The sequence below is a fragment of the Oncorhynchus mykiss genome, chromosome 10 (assembly GCF_013265735.2).
Source record: "Oncorhynchus mykiss isolate Arlee chromosome 10, USDA_OmykA_1.1, whole genome shotgun sequence".
NCBI classification, from domain to species: Eukaryota; Metazoa; Chordata; class Actinopteri; order Salmoniformes; family Salmonidae; genus Oncorhynchus; species Oncorhynchus mykiss.
In genome coordinates, this window is record NC_048574.1 from 82,811,914 (window position 1) to 82,831,913 (window position 20,000).

General features: G+C 37.2%; 1 protein-coding gene across 7 annotated transcripts in view; it reads right to left on the reverse strand.

The window, feature by feature from the left end:
- Nucleotides 1-3,433: 3,433 nt before the first annotated feature.
- Nucleotides 3,434-20,000, reverse strand: part of LOC118936834 (sister chromatid cohesion protein PDS5 homolog A) — a 90,386-nt gene continuing 73,819 nt past the window's right edge. For 6 of the 7 annotated variants that reach the window (XM_036934259.1, XM_036934260.1, XM_036934263.1 and 3 more), the window contains 4 exons: nt 8,122-8,258; nt 6,778-6,862; nt 5,305-5,534; nt 3,434-3,875 (listed from right to left, as the gene is read on the reverse strand). In XM_036934259.1, coding sequence (XP_036790154.1) covers nt 3,872-3,875; nt 5,305-5,534; nt 6,778-6,862; nt 8,122-8,258 — 456 coding nt within the window. In that variant the 3' untranslated portion in view covers nt 3,434-3,871. The remainder of the gene's footprint in view (nt 3,876-5,304; nt 5,535-6,777; nt 6,863-8,121; nt 8,259-20,000) is intronic. The other variant, XM_036934264.1, reaches the window with a different exon arrangement.

Below are 20,000 nucleotides of genomic sequence, written 5' to 3' on the forward strand. Positions count from 1 at the left end.
TCCCCTTTAAGGACCAGTCTTCATGTGTTTAATACATTTACACATCCCTTTAAGGACCAGTCTTCATGTGTTTAATACATCCCCTTTAAGGACCAGTCTTCATGTGTTTTATACATTTACACATCCCTTTAAGGATCAGTTTTCATGTGTTTAATACATCCCCTTTAAGGACCAGTTTTAATACATCCCCTTTAAGGATCAGTCTTCATGTGTTTAATACATTTACACATCCCTTTAAGGATCAGTTTTCATGTGTTTAATACATCCCTTTAAGGACCAGTTTTCATGTGTTTAATACATCCCCTTTAAGGATCAGTCTTCATGTGTTTAATACATTTACACATCCCTTTAAGGATCAGTCTTCATGTGTTTAATACATTTACACATCCCTTTAAGGACCAGTTTTAATACATCCCCTTTAAGGATCAGTCTTCATGTGTTTAATACATCCCCTTTAAGGATCAGTCTTCATATGTTTAATACATTTACACATCCCTTTAAAGATCAGTCTGGTTTTGTAAAAAAGGAACATTCATCAATTTCAAAGATATTTTGTCTCAAACCAGCGATCTTTAAATGACTGATCCAACGCTCGAACCGCTGTCCACCTCCTGTAGTAACCTACTGGAGGTCTAGTCTACCTCCTGTAGTAACCTACTGGGAGTCTAGTCTACCTGCTGTCCACCTCCTGTAGTAACATACTGGAGGTCTAGTCTACCTCCTGTAGTAACCTCCTGGGGGTCTAGTCTACCTGCTGTCCACCTCCTGTAGTAACCTACTGGGTGTCTAGTCTACCTGCTGTAGTAACCTACTGGAGGTCTAGTCTACCTCCTGTAGTAACATACTGGGGGTCTAGTCTACCTCCTGTAGTAACCCACTGGGGGTCTAGTCTACCTCCTGTAGTAACCCACTGGAGGTCTAGTCTACCTTTTGTAGTAACCCACTGGGGGTCTAGTCTACCTCCTGTCGTAACCTACTGGGGGGTCTAGTCTACCTGCTGTATTAACCTAATGGGTGTCTAGTCTACCTCCTGTAGTAACATACTGGGGGTCTAGTTTACCTGCTGTGGTAACGTACTGAAGGTCTAGTCTACCTCCTGTAGTAACCTACTGGGGGTCTAGTCTACCTGCTGTAGTAACCTACTGGGGGTCTAGTCTACCTCCTGTAGTAACCTACTGGGGGTCTAGTTCACCTCCTGTAGTAACCTACTGGGGGTCTAGTCCACCTCCTGTAGTAACCTACTGGAGGTCTGGGTTACCTGCTGTCCACCTCCTGTAGTAACCTCCTGGAGGTCTGGGTTACCTGCTGTAGTAACCTCCTGGAGGTCTGGGTTACCTCCTGTAGTAACCTCCTGGAGGTCTGGGTTACCTGCTGTAGTAACCTCCTGGAGGTCTGGGTTACCTGCTGTCCACCTCCTGTAGTAACCTCCTGGAGGTCTGGGTTACCTGCTGTAGTAACCTACTGGAGGTCTGGGTTACCTGCTGTAGTAACCTCCTGGAGGTCTGGGTTACCTGCTGTAGTAACCTCCTGGAGGTCTGGGTTACCTGCTGTCCACCCTTCCATCTCCTACTTCCAACCAAGATGCATGAATTGATGAGCAAACGGAAGTATTGGAGAATCGACTCTTGGTCTGAAGTATAACACAGTAAAGTAACGCATTACATCTACAAAGGATTTTATTTTCTGCTTAAAAATTAAATGTGAAAACCCATCCCTGAAACATCTACGTCAAGGCAGAAATGAAAACGCTTTTCTGACTAAAATATAGAAATAAACTTGCAAGGTTATAAAAGAGAATCGCATTTCATTTTCTGAAGTCCTTCTGTTAAAAAATATTTCCTTTAATTCAAGACAAGCAAGAAGAAACATTGACCGTAAGGCCAGGGGAGAGCAAGCGATCACAGATCAGCTGGAATCCATCTCCCTGGGAAGGCCAGGGGAGAGCAAGCGATCACAGATCAGCTGGAATCCATCTCCCTGGGAAGGCCAGGGGAGAGCAAGCGATCACAGATCAGCTGGAATCCATCTCCCTGGGAAGGCCAGGGGAGAGCAAGCGATCACAGATCAGCCGGAATCCATCTCCCTGGGAAGGCCAGGGGAGAGCAAGCGATCACAGATCAGCTGGAATCCATCTCCCTGGGCAGGCCAGGGGAGAGCAAACGATCACAGATCAGCTGGAATCCATCTCCCTGGGAAGGCCAGGGGAGAGCAAGCGATCACAGATCAGCTGGAATCCATCTCCCTGGGAAGGCCAGGGGAGAGCAAGCGATCACAGATCAGCTGGAATCCATCTCCCTGGGAAGGCCAGGGGAGAGCAAGCGATCACAGATCAGCCGGAATCCATCTCCCTGGGAAGGCCAGGGGAGAGCAAGCGATCACAGATCAGCTGGAATCCATCTCCCTGGGCAGGCCAGGGGAGAGCAAACGATCACAGATCAGCTGGAATCCATCTCCCTGGGAAGGCCAGGGGAGAGCAAGCGATCACAGATCAGCTGGTATCTCTAATGTCACTTCTCAGACCAAATGTGTAGAAGATGCTGTAACATTCAACTGAAGCCCCCCCCCAAGTAATTAACCAGACTTAAATTTCAATACAAATTTTAATTTCAAAGTTCTCAATGTTTTGACTGCTAAAAAGATATCGAAAGGAAAATAAGTCCTGTTTGCCTCTTCATCATCACCCCCTGCAGTAACACCGCTTTCTCTGAAGAGTGCCCAAATTCCTTCTCTCCTTCCTCCCTTCCCTCCTCAAACAAGTGTGAGAAAGAACTGTGTGTTTATCACAGCCAAACATACAGTATGTATATATATGGCTTAAGTACATAATAGCCAAGTTTTAAACTATATAAAATAAACACACTGATGATAGAGAGACAGGAAGGAGGGGACAGAGAGAGAGACAGGAAGAAGGGGACAGAGAGAGAGACAGGAAGGAGGGGACAGAGAGAGAGACAGGAAGGAGGGGACAGAGAGAGAGACAGGAAGGAGGGGACAGAGATAGACAGGAAGGAGGGGACAGAGAGAGAGACAGGAAGGAGGGGACAGAGAGAGAGACAGGAAGGAGGGGACAGAGAGAGAGACAGGAAGGAGGGGACAGAGAGAGAGACAGGAAGGAGGGGACAGAGAGAGAGACAGGAAGGAGGGGACAGAGAGAGAGACAGGAAGGAGGGGACAGAGAGAGAGACAGGAAGGAGGGGACAGAGAGAGAGACAGGAAGGAGGGGACAGAGAGAGAGACAGGAAGGAGGGGACAGAGAGAGAGACAGGAAGGAGGGGACAGAGAGAGAGACAGGAAGGAGGGGACAGAGAGAGAGACAGGAAGGAGGGGACAGAGATAGACAGGAAGGAGGGGACAGAGAGAGAGACAGGAAGGAGGGGACAGAGAGAGAGACAGGAAGGAGGGGACAGAGAGAGAGACAGGAAGGAGGGGACAGAGAGAGAGACAGGAAGGAGGGGACAGAGAGAGACAGGAAGGAGGGCACAGAGAGAGACAGGAAGGAGGGGACAGAGAGAGACAGGAAGTAGGGGATAGAGGAGGAAGAGGCAATATATCCTGGGGGGGAATTTAATAAGCAACAACTTGTTTTGTAATCAAAACCAGATTAAAACGGTTTGGAAATATTTCTTTTCAAAACAACTGCTCCACAAAAGATAAAGAGCAACGAAAACAATGTTTTGGAGATTAAGACCCACATACAACGGAGAATAAGATCAGGACTACAAGGCCTTTCATCCTAGAAGAGTCTGGAGAGAGAGAGAGAGGCCTGAAGAGCTGGAGAGAGAGACAGAGAGAAAGAGAGAAAGAGAGAGAGAAAGAGAGAGAAAGAGAGAGTTTCTTTAGGGTCTTGATCTGGGCTGCAGTGGTCTGCTGTTTACCTGAAACAAGAAGGGAGGACCTTAGAGACCTGCACAGTACACACACACACACACACACACACACACACCCTATTATTCTATATAGCAACAAAACAATAGACACTTTAATTTCTTTAGCTGAAATGTGTAGGATCTGTCTCCCCTCACCTCACCAGGTCTAGGATCTGTCTCTCCTCACCTCACCAGGTCTAGGATCTGTCTCTCCTCACCTCACCAGGTCTAGGATCTGTCTCTCCTCACCTCACCAGGTCTAGGATCTGTCTCTCCTCACCTCACCAGGTCTAGGATCTGTCTCTCCTCACCTCACCAGGTCTAGGATCTGTCTCTCCTCACCTCACCAGGTCTAGGATCTGTCTCTCCTCACCTCACCAGGTCTAGGATCTGTCTCTCCTCACCTCACCAGGTCTAGGATCTGTTTCTCCTCACCTCACCAGGTCTAGGATCTGTCTCTCCTCAACTCACCAGGTCTAGGATCTGTCTCTCCTCACCTCACCAGGTCTAGGATCTGGCTCCCCTCACCTCACCAGGTCTAGGATCTGTCTCTCCTCCCCTCACCAGGTCTAGGATCTGTCTCTCCTCACCTCACCAGGTCTAGGATCTGTCTCTCCTCCCCTCACCAGGTCTAGGATCTGTCTCTCCTCCCCTCAACAGGTCTAGGATCTGTCTCTCCTCACCTCACCAGGTCTAGGATCTGTCTCTCCTCCCCTCACCAGGTCTAGGATCTGTCTCTCCTCCCCTCACCAGGTCTAGGATCGGTCTCTCCTCCCCTCACCAGGTCTAGGATCTGTCTCTCCTCCCCTCACCAGGTCTAGGATCTGTCTCTCCTCCCCTTACCAGGTCTAGGATCTGGCTCCCCTCACCTCACCAGGTCTAGGATCTGTCTCTCCTCACCTCACCACACCAGGTCTAGGATCTGTCTCTCCTCACATCACCAGGTCTAGGATCTGGCTCCCCTCACCTCACCAGGTCTAGGATCTGTCTCTCCTCCCCTCACCAGGTCTAGGATCTGTCTCTCCTCCCCTCACCAGGTCTAGGATCTGTCTCTCCTCCCCTCACCAGGTCTAGGATCTGTCTCTCCTCCCCTCACCAGGTCTAGGATCTGGCTCCCCTCACCTCACCAGGTCTAGGATCTGTCTCTCCTCCCCTCACCAGGTCTAGGATCTGTCTCTCCTCCCCTTACCAGGTCTAGAATCTGGCTCCCCTCACCTCACCAGGTCTAGGATCTGTCTCACCTCACCAGGTCTAGGATCTGGCTCCCCTCACCTCACCAGGTCTAGGATCTGGCTCCCCTCACCTCACCAGGTCTAGGATCTGTCTCTCCTCACCAGGTCTAGGATCTGTCTCCCCTCACCAGGTCTAGGATCTGTCTCCCCTCACCAGGTCTAGGATCTGTCTCCCCTCACCAGGTCTAGGATCTGTCTCTCCTCACCTCTGCAGGTCTAGGATCTGCGTCACATCCTCAGCTTTAGGGATCTTGATGGAGTTTGGCTCCCCCGAGGGGGCGGAGTCCTGGGCAGGTGCCGCCCTCTTCCTGCCTTTGCCTGCCCCTCCTTCCTTCTCATTGGCCAGAGGGGAGGGTGTGGCCTTGGGGGGGCGTCCGCGGCGAGGTTTGGGGATGGTTGACGCACCTGTGGTGAGGTCAGAGGTCACTGTGTCCTCCTGAGAGAGGGGAGAGGATGTGAAGTGTTAAAAATATACACAATTAGAGAAGGAAAAAATATGAGGTTTCACAGAGTTAAATGAACTAATATGACGAGGTTTCACAGGGTTAAATGAACTAATATGACGAGGTTTCACAGGGTTAAATGAACTAATATGACGAGGTTTCACAGGGTTAAATGAACTAACATGACGAGGTTTCACAGGGTTAAATGAACTAATATGACGAGGTTTCACAGGGTTAAATGAACTAACATGACGAGGTTTCACAGGGTTAAATGAACTAATATGACGAGGTTTCACAGGGTTAAATGAACTAACATGACAAGGTTTCACAGGGTTAAATGAACTCTAACATGACGAGGTTTCACAGAGTTAAATTAACTAATATGAGGTTTCACAGGGGTAAATGAACTAATATGACGAGGTTTCACAGGGTTAAATGAACTAACAATGATGAGGTTTCACAGGGGTAAATGAACTAATATGACGAGATTTCACAGGGTTAAATAAACTAATATGAGGTTTCACAGGGTTAAATAAACTAATATGAGGTTTCACAGGGTTAAATGAACTAACAATGATGAGGTTTCACAGAGTTAAATGAACTAACATGATGAGGTTTCACAGAGTTAAATGAACTAACATGATGAGGTTTCACAGAGTTAAATTAACTAATATGATGAGGTTTCACAGGGTTAATTGAACTAACATGACGAGGTGAACATAGGTGGTCTGAGGGGTCAGTTTAGGTCTGAGGGGTCAGTTTAGGTGGTCTGTGGGGTCAGTTTAGGTGGTCTGTGGGGTCAGTTTAGGTGGTCTGTGGGGTCAGTTTAGGTGGTCTGAGGGGTCAGTTTAGGTGGTCTGAGAGGTCAGTTTAGGTGGTCTGAGAGGTCCGTTTAGGTGGTCTGAGGGGTCAGTTTAGGTGGTCTGAGAGGTCCGTTTAGGTGGTCTGTGGGGTCAGTTTAGGTGGTCTGTGGGGTCAGTTTAGGTGGTCTGAGGGGTCAGTTTAGGTGGTCTGAGAGGTCCGTTTAGGTGGTCTGAGAGGTCCGTTTAGGTGGTCTGAGGGGTCAGTTTAGGTGGTCTGAGAGGTCCGTTTAGGTGGTCTGAGGGGTCAGTTTAGGTGGTCTGAGGGGTCAGTTTAGGTGGTCTGAGAGGTCCGTTTAGGTGGTCTGAGGGGTCAGTTTAGGGGGTCTGAGGGGTCAGTTTAGGTCAGGAGGAATCAAAGACCTTTCTCTCTCACCTTCTTCCCGTCGTCCGTCTTGGTGATAACAGGGTTCTCTTCATTCTCTCTCGCCCCGCCCTCTGACGACTCCGTCACAACATCCCTACAGGACAGGAAGGGGATTGACATCAACAGGAAGTGTGCGTTTAGGCGTAAGTCTATATTAATGGTGTGTGTTCAGGTGTAAAAATGTTTTATTTTATTATTATAGTGTCATGCTTCTTCTAGGAAGCCTAGCCCGCAGGAGGAGGAGGCCTAGCCCGCAGGAGGAGGAGGCCTAGCCCGCAGGAGGAGGAGGCCTAGCCCGCAGGAGGAGGAGGCCTAGCCCGTAGGAGGAGGAGGCCTAGCCCGCAGGAGGAGGAGGCCTAGCCCGCAGGAGGAGGAGGCCTAGCCCGCAGGAGGAGGAGGCCTAGCCCGTAGGAGGAGGACTAGCCCGTAGGAGAAGGACTAGCCCGCAGACAGTACATGCCTCTCCTCTTCATCTCTCCTAAATCAGACAGAACATGGCCTCTCCTCTTCATCTCTCCTAAATCAGACAGTACATGGCCTCTCCTCTTCATCTCTCCTAAACCAGACAGTACATGCCTCTCCTCTTCATCTCTCCTAAATCAGACAGTACACGGCCTCTCCTCTTCATCTCTCCTAAATCAGACAGTACACGGCCTCTCCTCTTCATCTCTCCTAAATCAGACAGTACACGGCCTCTCCTCTTCATCTCTCCTAAATCAGACAGTGCATAGCGGTCTGAAGGTGTGTTACCTGGTCTTGGTAACAGGAGAGCTGTGCTGGGAGTGGGTACTGGTGTCTCTATGTTAAGGTGTGTTACCTGGTCTTGGTAACAGGAGAGCTGGGCTAGGAGTGGGTACTGGTGTCTCTATGTTAAGGTGTGTTACCTGGTCTTGGTAACAGGAGAGCTGGGCTGGGAGTGGGTACTGGTGTCTCTATGTTAAGGTGTGTTACCTGGTCTTGGTAACAGGAGAGCTGGGCTGGGAGTGGGTACTGGTGTCTCTATGTTAAGGTGTGTTACCTGGTCTTGGTAACAGGAGAGCTGGGCTGGGAGTGGGTACTGGTGTCTCTATGTTAAGGTGTGTTACCTGGTCTTGGTAACAGGAGAGCTGGGCTGGGAGTGGGTACTGGTGTCTCTATGTTAAGGTGTGTTACCTGGTCTTGGTAACAGGAGAGCTGGGCTGGGAGTGGGTACTGGTGTCTCTATGTTAAGGTGTGTTACCTGGTCTTGGTAACAGGAGAGCTGGGCTGGGAGTGGGTACTGGTGTCTCTATGTTAAGGTGTGTTACCTGGTCTTGGTAACAGGAGAGCTGGGCTGGGAGTGGGTACTGGTGTCTCTATGTTAAGGTGTGTTACCTGGTCTTGGTAACAGGAGAGCTGGGCTGGGAGTGGGTACTGGTGTTGCTGTCTGAGCCGGTGGTCTTGTTGTAGACTCTCCTACCTGGCACTGTCAGAGTCTTATTCACTGTAGACAAGACAGGAGATGGCTTTGGCTGGGGAGAGGAGGGGGGGGGGGGGAGAGAGGAGGGGGGAGAGAGGAGGGGGGAGAGAGGAAGGGGGAGAGAGGAAGGGGGAAGAGGAGGGGGGAGAGAGGAGGGGGGAGAGAGGAAGGGGGAGAGAGGAGGGGGGGAGAGAGAGGGGGGGAGAGAGAGAGGGGGGGAGAGAGAGAGGGGGGGAGAGAGAGAGGGGGAGAGAGAGAGGGGGAGAGAGAGAGGGGGGGAGAGAGAGAGGGGGGAGAGAGGAGGGGAGAGAGGAGGGGGGAGAGAGGAGGGGAGAGAGGAGGGGGGAGAGGAGAGGGGGGAGAGAGGAGGGGGGAAGAGGAGGGGAGAGAGGAGAGAGAGGAGGGAGAGAGGAAGGGGGGAGAGAGGAGGGGGAGGGGGGAGAGAGAGAGGGGGGGAGAGGGGGGAGAGAGGAGGGGGGAGAGAGGAGGGGGGAGAGAGGAGGGGGGAGAGAGAGAGGGGGGAGAGAGAGAGGGGGGAGAGAGAGGGCGGAGAGAGAGGGGGATAGAGAGAGGGGGGAGAGAGGAGGGGGGAAGAGGAGGGGAGAGAGGAGGGGGGAAGAGGAGGGGAGAGAGGAGGGGGGAGAGAGGAGGGGGGAAGAGGGGGGGGAGAGAGAGGGGGGGAGAGGGGGGAGAGAGGGGGGAGAGGAGGGGGGGAGAGGGGGGAGAGATAGGGGGGGGGGGGGGGGAGAGGGGAGAGAGAGGAGGCAAAGAGAGGTAGGAGAGAGAGATGGGGCAAATAGAGAGAGGGGGCAAAGAGAGAGATAGAGAGGGTGGAGAGAGAGAGAGAGAGAGGGCATAGAAAAGGTTATTTAAAATATAATCTAGATATTATACAGGTACATAGAACAGGTTATTAAGATATAATCTAGATATTATACAGGTACATAGAACAGGTTATTAAGATATAATCTAGATATTATACAGGTACATAGAACAGGTTATTAAGATATAATCTAGATAGTATACAGGTACATAGAACAGGTTAGTAAGATTTAATCTAGATATTATACAGGTACAGGTTATTAAGATATAATCTAGATATTATACAGGCACATAGAACAGGTTATTAAGATATAATCTAGATATTATACAGGCACATAGAACAGGTTATTAAGATATAATCTAGATAGTATACAGGTACATAGAACAGGTTAATAAGATTTAATCTAGATATTATACAGGTACAGGTTATTAAGATATAATCTAGATATTATACAGGCACATAGAACAGGTTATTAAGATATAATCTAGATATTATACAGGTACATAGAACAGGTTATTAAAGATATAATCTAGATATTATACAGGTACATAGAACAGGTTATTAAAGATAAAAATATAGATATTATACAGGCACATAGAACAGGTTATTAAGATATAATCTAGATAGTATACAGGTACATAGAACAGGTTATTAAGATATAATCTAGATAGTATACAGGTACATAGAACAGGTTATTAAGATATAATCTAGATATTATACAGGTACAGGTTATTAAGATATAATCTAGATATTATACAGGTACAGGTTATTAAGATATAATCTAGATATTATACAGGCACATAGAACAGGTTATTAAGATATAATCTAGATATTATACAGGCACATAGAACAGGTTATTAAGATATCATCTAGATATTATACAGGCACATAGAACAGGTGAAGGTTATTAAAGATATAATCTACATATTATACAGGTACAGGTTATTAAAGATATAATCTAGATATTATACAGGTACATAGAACAGGTTATTAAGATATAATCTAGATATTATACAGGTTATTAAGATATAATCTAGATATTATACAGGTACAGGTTATTAAAGATATAATACATGTACATAGAACAGGTTATTAAATATATAATCTAGATAGTATACAGGTACATAGAACAGGTTAATAAAATATAATCTAGATATTATACAGGTACATAGAACAGGTAAAGGTTATTAAAGATATAATCTACATATTATACAGGTACAGGTTATTAAGATCAAATCTAGATATTATACAGGTACAGGTTATTAAGATATAATCTAGATATTATACAGGTACATAGAACAGGTAAAGGTTATTAAAGATATAATCTAGATATTATACAGGTACAGGTTATTACAGATATAATCTAGATATTATACAGGTACATAGAACAGGTTATTAAGATATAATCTAGATATTATACAGGTACAGGTTATTAAGATAAAATCTAGATATTATACAGGTACAGGTTATTAAGATATAATCTAGATATTATACAGGTACATAGAACAGGTACAGGTTATTAAAGATATAATCTAGATAGTATACAGGTACATAGAACAGGTTATTAAGATATAATCTAGATATTATACAGGTACAGGTTATTAAGATATAATCTAGATATAATCTAGATAGTATACAGGTACATAGAACAGGTTATTAAGATATAATCTAGATAGCATACAGGTACATAGAACAGGTTAATAAGATTAAATCTATATATTATGCAGGCACATAGAACAGGTTAATAAGATTTAATCTAGATATTATACAGGTACATAGAACAGGTTATTAAGATATAATCTAGATATTATACAGGTACAGGTTATTAAGATATAATTTAGATAGTATACAGGTACATAGAACAGGTTATTAAAGATATAATCTAGATAGTATACAGGTACATAGAACAGGTTATTAAGATATAATCTAGATATTATACAGGTACATAGAACAGGTTATTAAGATATAATCTAGATATTATACAGGTACATAGAACAGGTTATTAAGATATAATCTAGATATTATACAGGTACATAGAACAGGTTATTAAGATATAATCTAGATATTATACAGGTACATAGAACAGGTTATTAAGATATAATCTAGATATTATACAGGTACATAGAACAGGTTATTAAAGATATAATCTAGATATTATACAGGTACATAGAACAGGTTATTAAGATATAATCTAGATATTATACAGGTACATAGAACAGGTTATTAAAGATATAATCTAGATATTATACAGGCACATAGAACAGGTACAGGTTATTAAAGATATAATACATGTACATAGAACAGGTTATTAAAATATAATCTAGATATTATACAGGCACATAGAACAGGTTATTAAGATATAATCTAGATATTATACAGGCACATAGAACAGGTTATTAAGATATAATCTAGATATTATACAGGCACATAGAACAGGTACAGGTTATTAAAGATATAATACATGTACATAGAACAGGTTATTAAGATATAATCTAGATAGTATACAGGTACAGGTTATTAAAATATAATCTAGATATTATACAGGCACATAGAACAGGTACAGGTTATTAAAGATATAATACATGTACATAGAACAGGTTATTAAGATATAATCTAGATAGTATACAGGTTATTAAGATATAATCTAGATATTATACAGGTACAGGTTATTAAAGATATAATACATGTACATAGAACAGGTTATTAAATATATAATCTAGATAGTATACAGGTACATAGAACAGGTTAATAAAATATAATCTAGATATTATACAGGTACATAGAACAGGTAAAGGTTATTAAAGATATAATACATGTACATAGAACAGGTTATTAAGATATAATCTAGATAGTATACAGGTTATTAAGATATAATCTAGATATTATACAGGTACAGGTTATTAAAGATATAATACATGTACATAGAACAGGTTATTAAATATATAATCTAGATATTATACAGGTACATAGAACAGGTTATTAAGATATAATCTAGATATTATACAGGTTATTAAGATATAATCTAGATATTATACAGGTACAGGTTATTAAAGATATAATACATGTACATAGAACAGGTTATTAAATATATAATCTAGATAGTATACAGGTACATAGAACAGGTTAATAAAATATAATCTAGATATTATACAGGTACATAGAACAGGTAAAGGTTATTAAAGATATAATCTACATATTATACAGGTACAGGTTATTAAGATAAAATCTAGATATTATACAGGTACAGGTTATTAAGATATAATCTAGATATTATACAGGTACATAGAACAGGTAAAGGTTATTAAAGATATAATCTAGATATTATACAGGTACAGGTTATTACAGATATAATCTAGATATTATACAGGTACATAGAACAGGTTATTAAGATATAATCTAGATATTATACAGGTACAGGTTATTAAGATAAAATCTAGATATTATACAGGTACAGGTTATTAAGATATAATCTAGATATTATACAGGTACATAGAACAGGTACAGGTTATTAAAGATATAATCTAGATAGTATACAGGTACATAGAACAGGTTATTAAGATATAATCTAGATATTATACAGGTACAGGTTATTAAGATATAATCTAGATATAATCTAGATAGTATACAGGTACATAGAACAGGTTATTAAGATATAATCTAGATATTATACAGGTACATAGAACAGGTTATTAAGATATAATCTAGATATTATACAGGTACATAGAACAGGTTATTAAGATATAATCTAGATATTATACAGGTACATAGAACAGGTTATTAAGATATAATCTAGATATTATACAGGTACATAGAACAGGTTATTAAGATATAATCTAGATATTATACAGGTACATAGAACAGGTTATTAAAGATATAATCTAGATATTATACAGGTACATAGAACAGGTTATTAAGATATAATCTAGATATTATACAGGTACATAGAACAGGTTATTAAAGATATAATCTAGATATTATACAGGCACATAGAACAGGTACAGGTTATTAAAGATATAATACATGTACATAGAACAGGTTATTAAAATATAATCTAGATATTATACAGGCACATAGAACAGGTTATTAAGATATAATCTAGATATTATACAGGCACATAGAACAGGTTATTAAGATATAATCTAGATATTATACAGGCACATAGAACAGGTACAGGTTATTAAAGATATAATACATGTACATAGAACAGGTTATTAAGATATAATCTAGATAGTATACAGGTACAGGTTATTAAAATATAATCTAGATATTATACAGGCACATAGAACAGGTACAGGTTATTAAAGATATAATACATGTACATAGAACAGGTTATTAAGATATAATCTAGATAGTATACAGGTACAGGTTATTAAAATATAATCTAGATATTATACAGGCACATAGAACAGGTACAGGTTATTAAAGATATAATACATGTACATAGAACAGGTTATTAAGATATAATCTAGATAGTATACAGGTACAGGTTATTAAAATATAATCTAGATATTATACAGGCACATAGAACAGGTACAGGTTATTAAAGATATAATACATGTACATAGAACAGGTTATTAAGATATAATCTAGATATTATACAGGTACATAGAACAGGTTATTAAAGATATAATCTAGATATTATACAGGCACATAGAACAGGTACAGGTTATTAAAGATATAATACATGTACATAGAACAGGTTATTAAAATATAATCTAGATATTATACAGGCACATAGAACAGGTTATTAAGATATAATCTAGATATTATACAGGTACATAGAACAGGTTATTAAGATATAATCTAGATAGTATACAGGTACATAGAACAGGTTATTAAGATATAATCTAGATATTATACAGGTACAGGTTATTAAGATATAATCTAGATATTATACAGGTACAGGTTATTAAGATATAATCTAGATATTATACAGGCACATAGAACAGGTTATTAAGATATAATCTAGATATTATACAGGCACATAGAACAGGTTATTAAGATATCATCTAGATATTATACAGGCACATAGAACAGGTGAAGGTTATTAAAGATATAATCTACATATTATACAGGTACAGGTTATTAAAGATATAATCTAGATATTATACAGGTACATAGAACAGGTTATTAAGATATAATCTAGATATTATACAGGTTATTAAGATATAATCTAGATATTATACAGGTACAGGTTATTAAAGATATAATACATGTACATAGAACAGGTTATTAAATATATAATCTAGATAGTATACAGGTACATAGAACAGGTTAATAAAATATAATCTAGATATTATACAGGTACAGGTTATTAAGATAAAATCTAGATATTATACAGGTACAGGTTATTAAGATATAATCTAGATATTATACAGGTACAAAGAACAGGTAAAGGTTATTAAAGATATAATCTAGATATTATACAGGTACAGGTTATTACAGATATAATCTAGATATTATACAGGTACATAGAACAGGTTATTAAGATATAATCTAGATATTATACAGGTACAGGTTATTAAGATAAAATCTAGATAATATACAGGTACAGGTTATTAAGATATAATCTAGATATTATACAGGTACATAGAACAGGTACAGGTTATTAAAGATATAATCTAGATAGTATACAGGTACATAGAACAGGTTATTAAGATATAATCTAGATATTATACAGGTACAGGTTATTAAGATATAATCTAGATATAATCTAGATAGTATACAGGTACATAGAACAGGTTATTAAGATATAATCTAGATAGCATACAGGTACATAGAACAGGTTAATAAGATTAAATCTATATATTATGCAGGCACATAGAACAGGTTAATAAGATTTAATCTAGATATTATACAGGTACATAGAACAGGTTATTAAGATATAATCTAGATATTATACAGGTACAGGTTATTAAGATATAATTTAGATAGTATACAGGTACATAGAACAGGTTATTAAAGATATAATCTAGATAGTATACAGGCACATAGAACAGGTACAGGTTATTAAAGATATAATACATGTACATAGAACAGGTTATTAAAGATATAATCTAGATAGTATACAGGTACATAGAACAGGTTATTAAGATATAATCTAGATATTATACAGGTACATAGAACAGGTTATTAAAATATAATCTAGATATTATACAGGTACATAGAACAGGTTATTAAGATATAATCTAGATATTATACAGGTACATAGAACAGGTTATTAAGATATAATCTAGATATTATACAGGTACATAGAACAGGTTATTAAGATATAATCTAGATATTATACAGGTACATAGAACAGGTTATTAAGATATAATCTAGATATTATACAGGTACATAGAACAGGTTATTAAAGATATAATCTAGATATTATACAGGTACATAGAACAGGTTATTAAGATATAATCTAGATATTATACAGGTACATAGAACAGGTTATTAAAGATATAATCTAGATATTATACAGGCACATAGAACAGGTACAGGTTATTAAAGATATAATACATGTACATAGAACAGGTTATTAAAATATAATCTAGATATTATACAGGCACATAGTACAGGTTATTAAGATATAATCTAGATATTATACAGGCACATAGAACAGGTACAGGTTATTAAAGATATAATACATGTACATAGAACAGGTTATTAAGATATAATCTAGATAGTATACAGGTACAGGTTATTAAAATATAATCTAGATATTATACAGGCACATAGAACAGGTACAGGTTATTAAAGATATAATACATGTACATAGAACAGGTTATTAAGATATAATCTAGATAGTATACAGGTACAGGTTATTAAAATATAATCTAGATATTATACAGGCACATAGAACAGGTACAGGTTATTAAAGATATAATACATGTACATAGAACAGGTTATTAAGATATAATCTAGATATTATACAGGTACATAGAACAGGTTAATAAGATATAATCTAGATAGTATACAGGTACATAGAACAGGTTATTAAGATATAATCTAGATATTATACAGGTACAGGTTATTAAGATATAATCTAGATATTATACAGGTACAGGTTATTAAGATATAATCTAGATATTATACAGGCACAGGTTATTAAGATATAATCTAGATATTATACAGGCACATAGAACAGGTTATTAAGATATAATCTAGATATTATACAGGCACATAGAACAGGTTATTAAGATATCATCTAGATATTATACAGGCACATAGAACAGGTGAAGGTTATTAAAGATATAATCTACATATTATACAGGTACAGGTTATTAAAGATATAATCTAGATATTATACAGGTACATAGAACAGGTTATTAAAATATAATCTAGATATTATACAGGTTATTAAGATAAAATCTAGATATTATACAGGTACAGGTTATTAAAGATATAATACATGTACATAGAACAGGTTATTAAATATATAATCTAGATAGTGTACAGGTACATAGAACAGGTTAATAAAATATAATCTAGATATTATACAGGTACATAGAACAGGTAAAGGTTATTAAAGATATAATCTACATATTATACAGGTACAGGTTATTAAGATAAAATCTAGATATTATACAGGTACAGGTTATTAAGATATAATCTAGATATTATACAGGTACATAGAACAGGTAAAGGTTATTAAAGATATAATCTAGATATTATACAGGTACAGGTTATTACAGATATAATCTAGATATTATACAGGTACATAGAAAAAGTTATTAAGATATAATCTAGATATTATACAGGTACAGGTTATTAAGATAAAATCTAGATATTATACAGGTACAGGTTATTAAGATATAATCTAGATATTATACAGGTACATAGAACAGGTACAGGTTATTAAAGATATAATCTAGATAGTATACAGGTACATAGAACAGGTTATTAAGATATAATCTAGATAGCATACAGGTACATAGAACAGGTTAATAAGATTAAATCTATATATTATGCAGGCACATAGAACAGGTTAATAAGATTTAATCTAGATATTATACAGGTACATAGAACAGGTTATTAAGATATAATCTAGATATTATACAGGTACAGGTTATTAAGATATAATTTAGATAGTATACAGGTACATAGAACAGGTTATTAAAGATATAATCTAGATAGTATACAGGCACATAGAACAGGTACAGGTTATTAAAGATATAATCTACATATTATACAGGTACAGGTTATTAAAGATATAATCTAGATATTATACAGGTACATAGAACAGGTTATTAACGATATAATCTAGATAGTATACAGGTACATAGAACAGGTTATTAAGATATAATCTAGATATTATACAGGTACATAGAACAGGTTATTAAGATATAATCTAGATATTATACAGGTACATAGAACAGGTTATTAAGATATAATCTAGATATTATACAGGTACATAGAACAGGTTATTAAGATATAATCTAGATATTATACAGGTACATAGAACAGGTTATTAAAGATATAATCTAGATATTATACAGGCACATAGAACAGGTACAGGTTATTAAAGATATAATACATGTACATAGAACAGGTTATTAAAATATAATCTAGATATTATACAGGCACATAGAACAGGTTATTAAGATATAATCTAGATATTATACAGGCACATAGAACAGGTACAGGTTATTAAAGATATAATACATGTACATAGAACAGGTTATTAAGATATAATCTAGATAGTATACAGGTACAGGTTATTAAAATATAATCTAGATATTATACAGGCACATAGAACAGGTACAGGTTATTAAAGATATAATACATGTACATAGAACAGGTTATTAAGATATAATCTAGATAGTATACAGGTACAGGTTATTAAAATATAATCTAGATATTATACAGGCACATAGAACAAGTACAGGTTATTAAAGATATAATACATGTACATAGAACAGGTTATTAAGATATAATCTAGATATTATACAGGTACATAGAACAGGTTATTAAGATATAATCTAGATAGTATACAGGTACATAGAACAGGTTATTAAGATATAATCTAGATATTATACAGGTACAGGTTATTAAGATATAATCTAGATATTATACAGGTACAGGTTATTAAGATATAATCTAGATATTATACAGGCACATAGAACAGGTTATTAAGATATAATCTAGATATTATACAGGCACATAGAACAGGTTATTAAGATATCATCTAGATATTATACAGGCACATAGAACAGGTGAAGGTTATTAAAGATATAATCTACATATTATACAGGTACAGGTTATTAAAGATATAATCTAGATATTATACAGGTACATAGAACAGGTTATTAAAATATAATCTAGATATTATACAGGTTATTAAGATAAAATCTAGATATTATACAGGTACAGGTTATTAAAGATATAATACATGTACATAGAACAGGTTAATAAAATATAATCTAGATATTATACAGGTACATAGAACAGGTAAAGGTTATTAAAGATATAATCTACATATTATACAGGTACAGGTTATTAAGATAAAATCTAGATATTATACAGGTACAGGTTATTAAGATATAATCTAGATATTATACAGGTACATAGAACAGGTAAAGGTTATTAAAGATATCATCTAGATATTATACAGGTACAGGTTATTACAGATATAATCTAGATATTATACAGGTACATAGAACAGGTTATTAAGATATAATCTAGATATTATACAGGTACAGGTTATTAAGATAAAATCTAGATATTATACAGGTACAGGTTATTAAGATATAATCTAGATATTATACAGGTACATAGAACAGGTAAAGGTTATTAAAGATATAATCTAGATATTATACAGGTACATAGAACAGGTTATTAAGATATAATCTAGATATTATACAGGTACAGGTTATTAAGATATAATCTAGATATAATCTAGATAGTATACAGGTACATAGAACAGGTTATTAAGATATAATCTAGATAGCATACAGGTACATAGAACAGGTTAATAAGATTAAATATATATATTATGCAGGCACATAGAACAGGTTAATAAGATTTAATCTAGATATTATACAGGTACATAGAACAGGTTATTAAGATATAATCTAGATATTATACAGGTACAGGTTATTAAGATATAATTTAGATAGTATACAGGTACATAGAACAGGTTATTAAAGATATAATCTAGATAGTATACAGGCACATAGAACAGGTACAGGTTATTAAAGATATAATACATGTACATAGAACAGGTTATTAAAGATATAATCTAGATAGTATACAGGTACATAGAACAGGTTATTAAGATATAATCTAGATATTATACAGGTACATAGAACAGGTTATTAAGATATAATCTAGATATTATACAGGTACATAGAACAGGTTATTAAGATATAATCTAGATATTATACAGGTACATAGAACAGGTTATTAAGATATAATCTAGATATTATACAGGTACATAGAACAGGTTATTAAGATATAATTTAGATATTATACAGGTACATAGAACAGGTTATTAAAGATATAATCTAGATATTATACAGGTACATAGAACAGGTTATTAAGATATAATCTAGATATTATACAGGTACATAGAACAGGTTATTAAAGATATAATCTAGATATTATACAGGCACATAGAACAGGTACAGGTTATTAAAGATATAATACATGTACATAGAACAGGTTATTAAAATATAATCTAGATATTATACAGGCACATAGAACAGGTACAGGTTATTAAAGATATAATACATGTACATAGAACAGGTTATTAAGATATAATCTAGATAGTATACAGGTACAGGTTATTAAAATATAATCTAGATATTATACAGGCACATAGAACAGGTACAGGTTATTAAAGATATAATACATGTACATAGAACAGGTTATTAAGATATAATCTAGATATTATACAGGTACATAGAACAGGTTATTAAGATATAATCTAGATATTATACAGGTACAGGTATTATAACAGGTATTATAACAGGTATTATAACA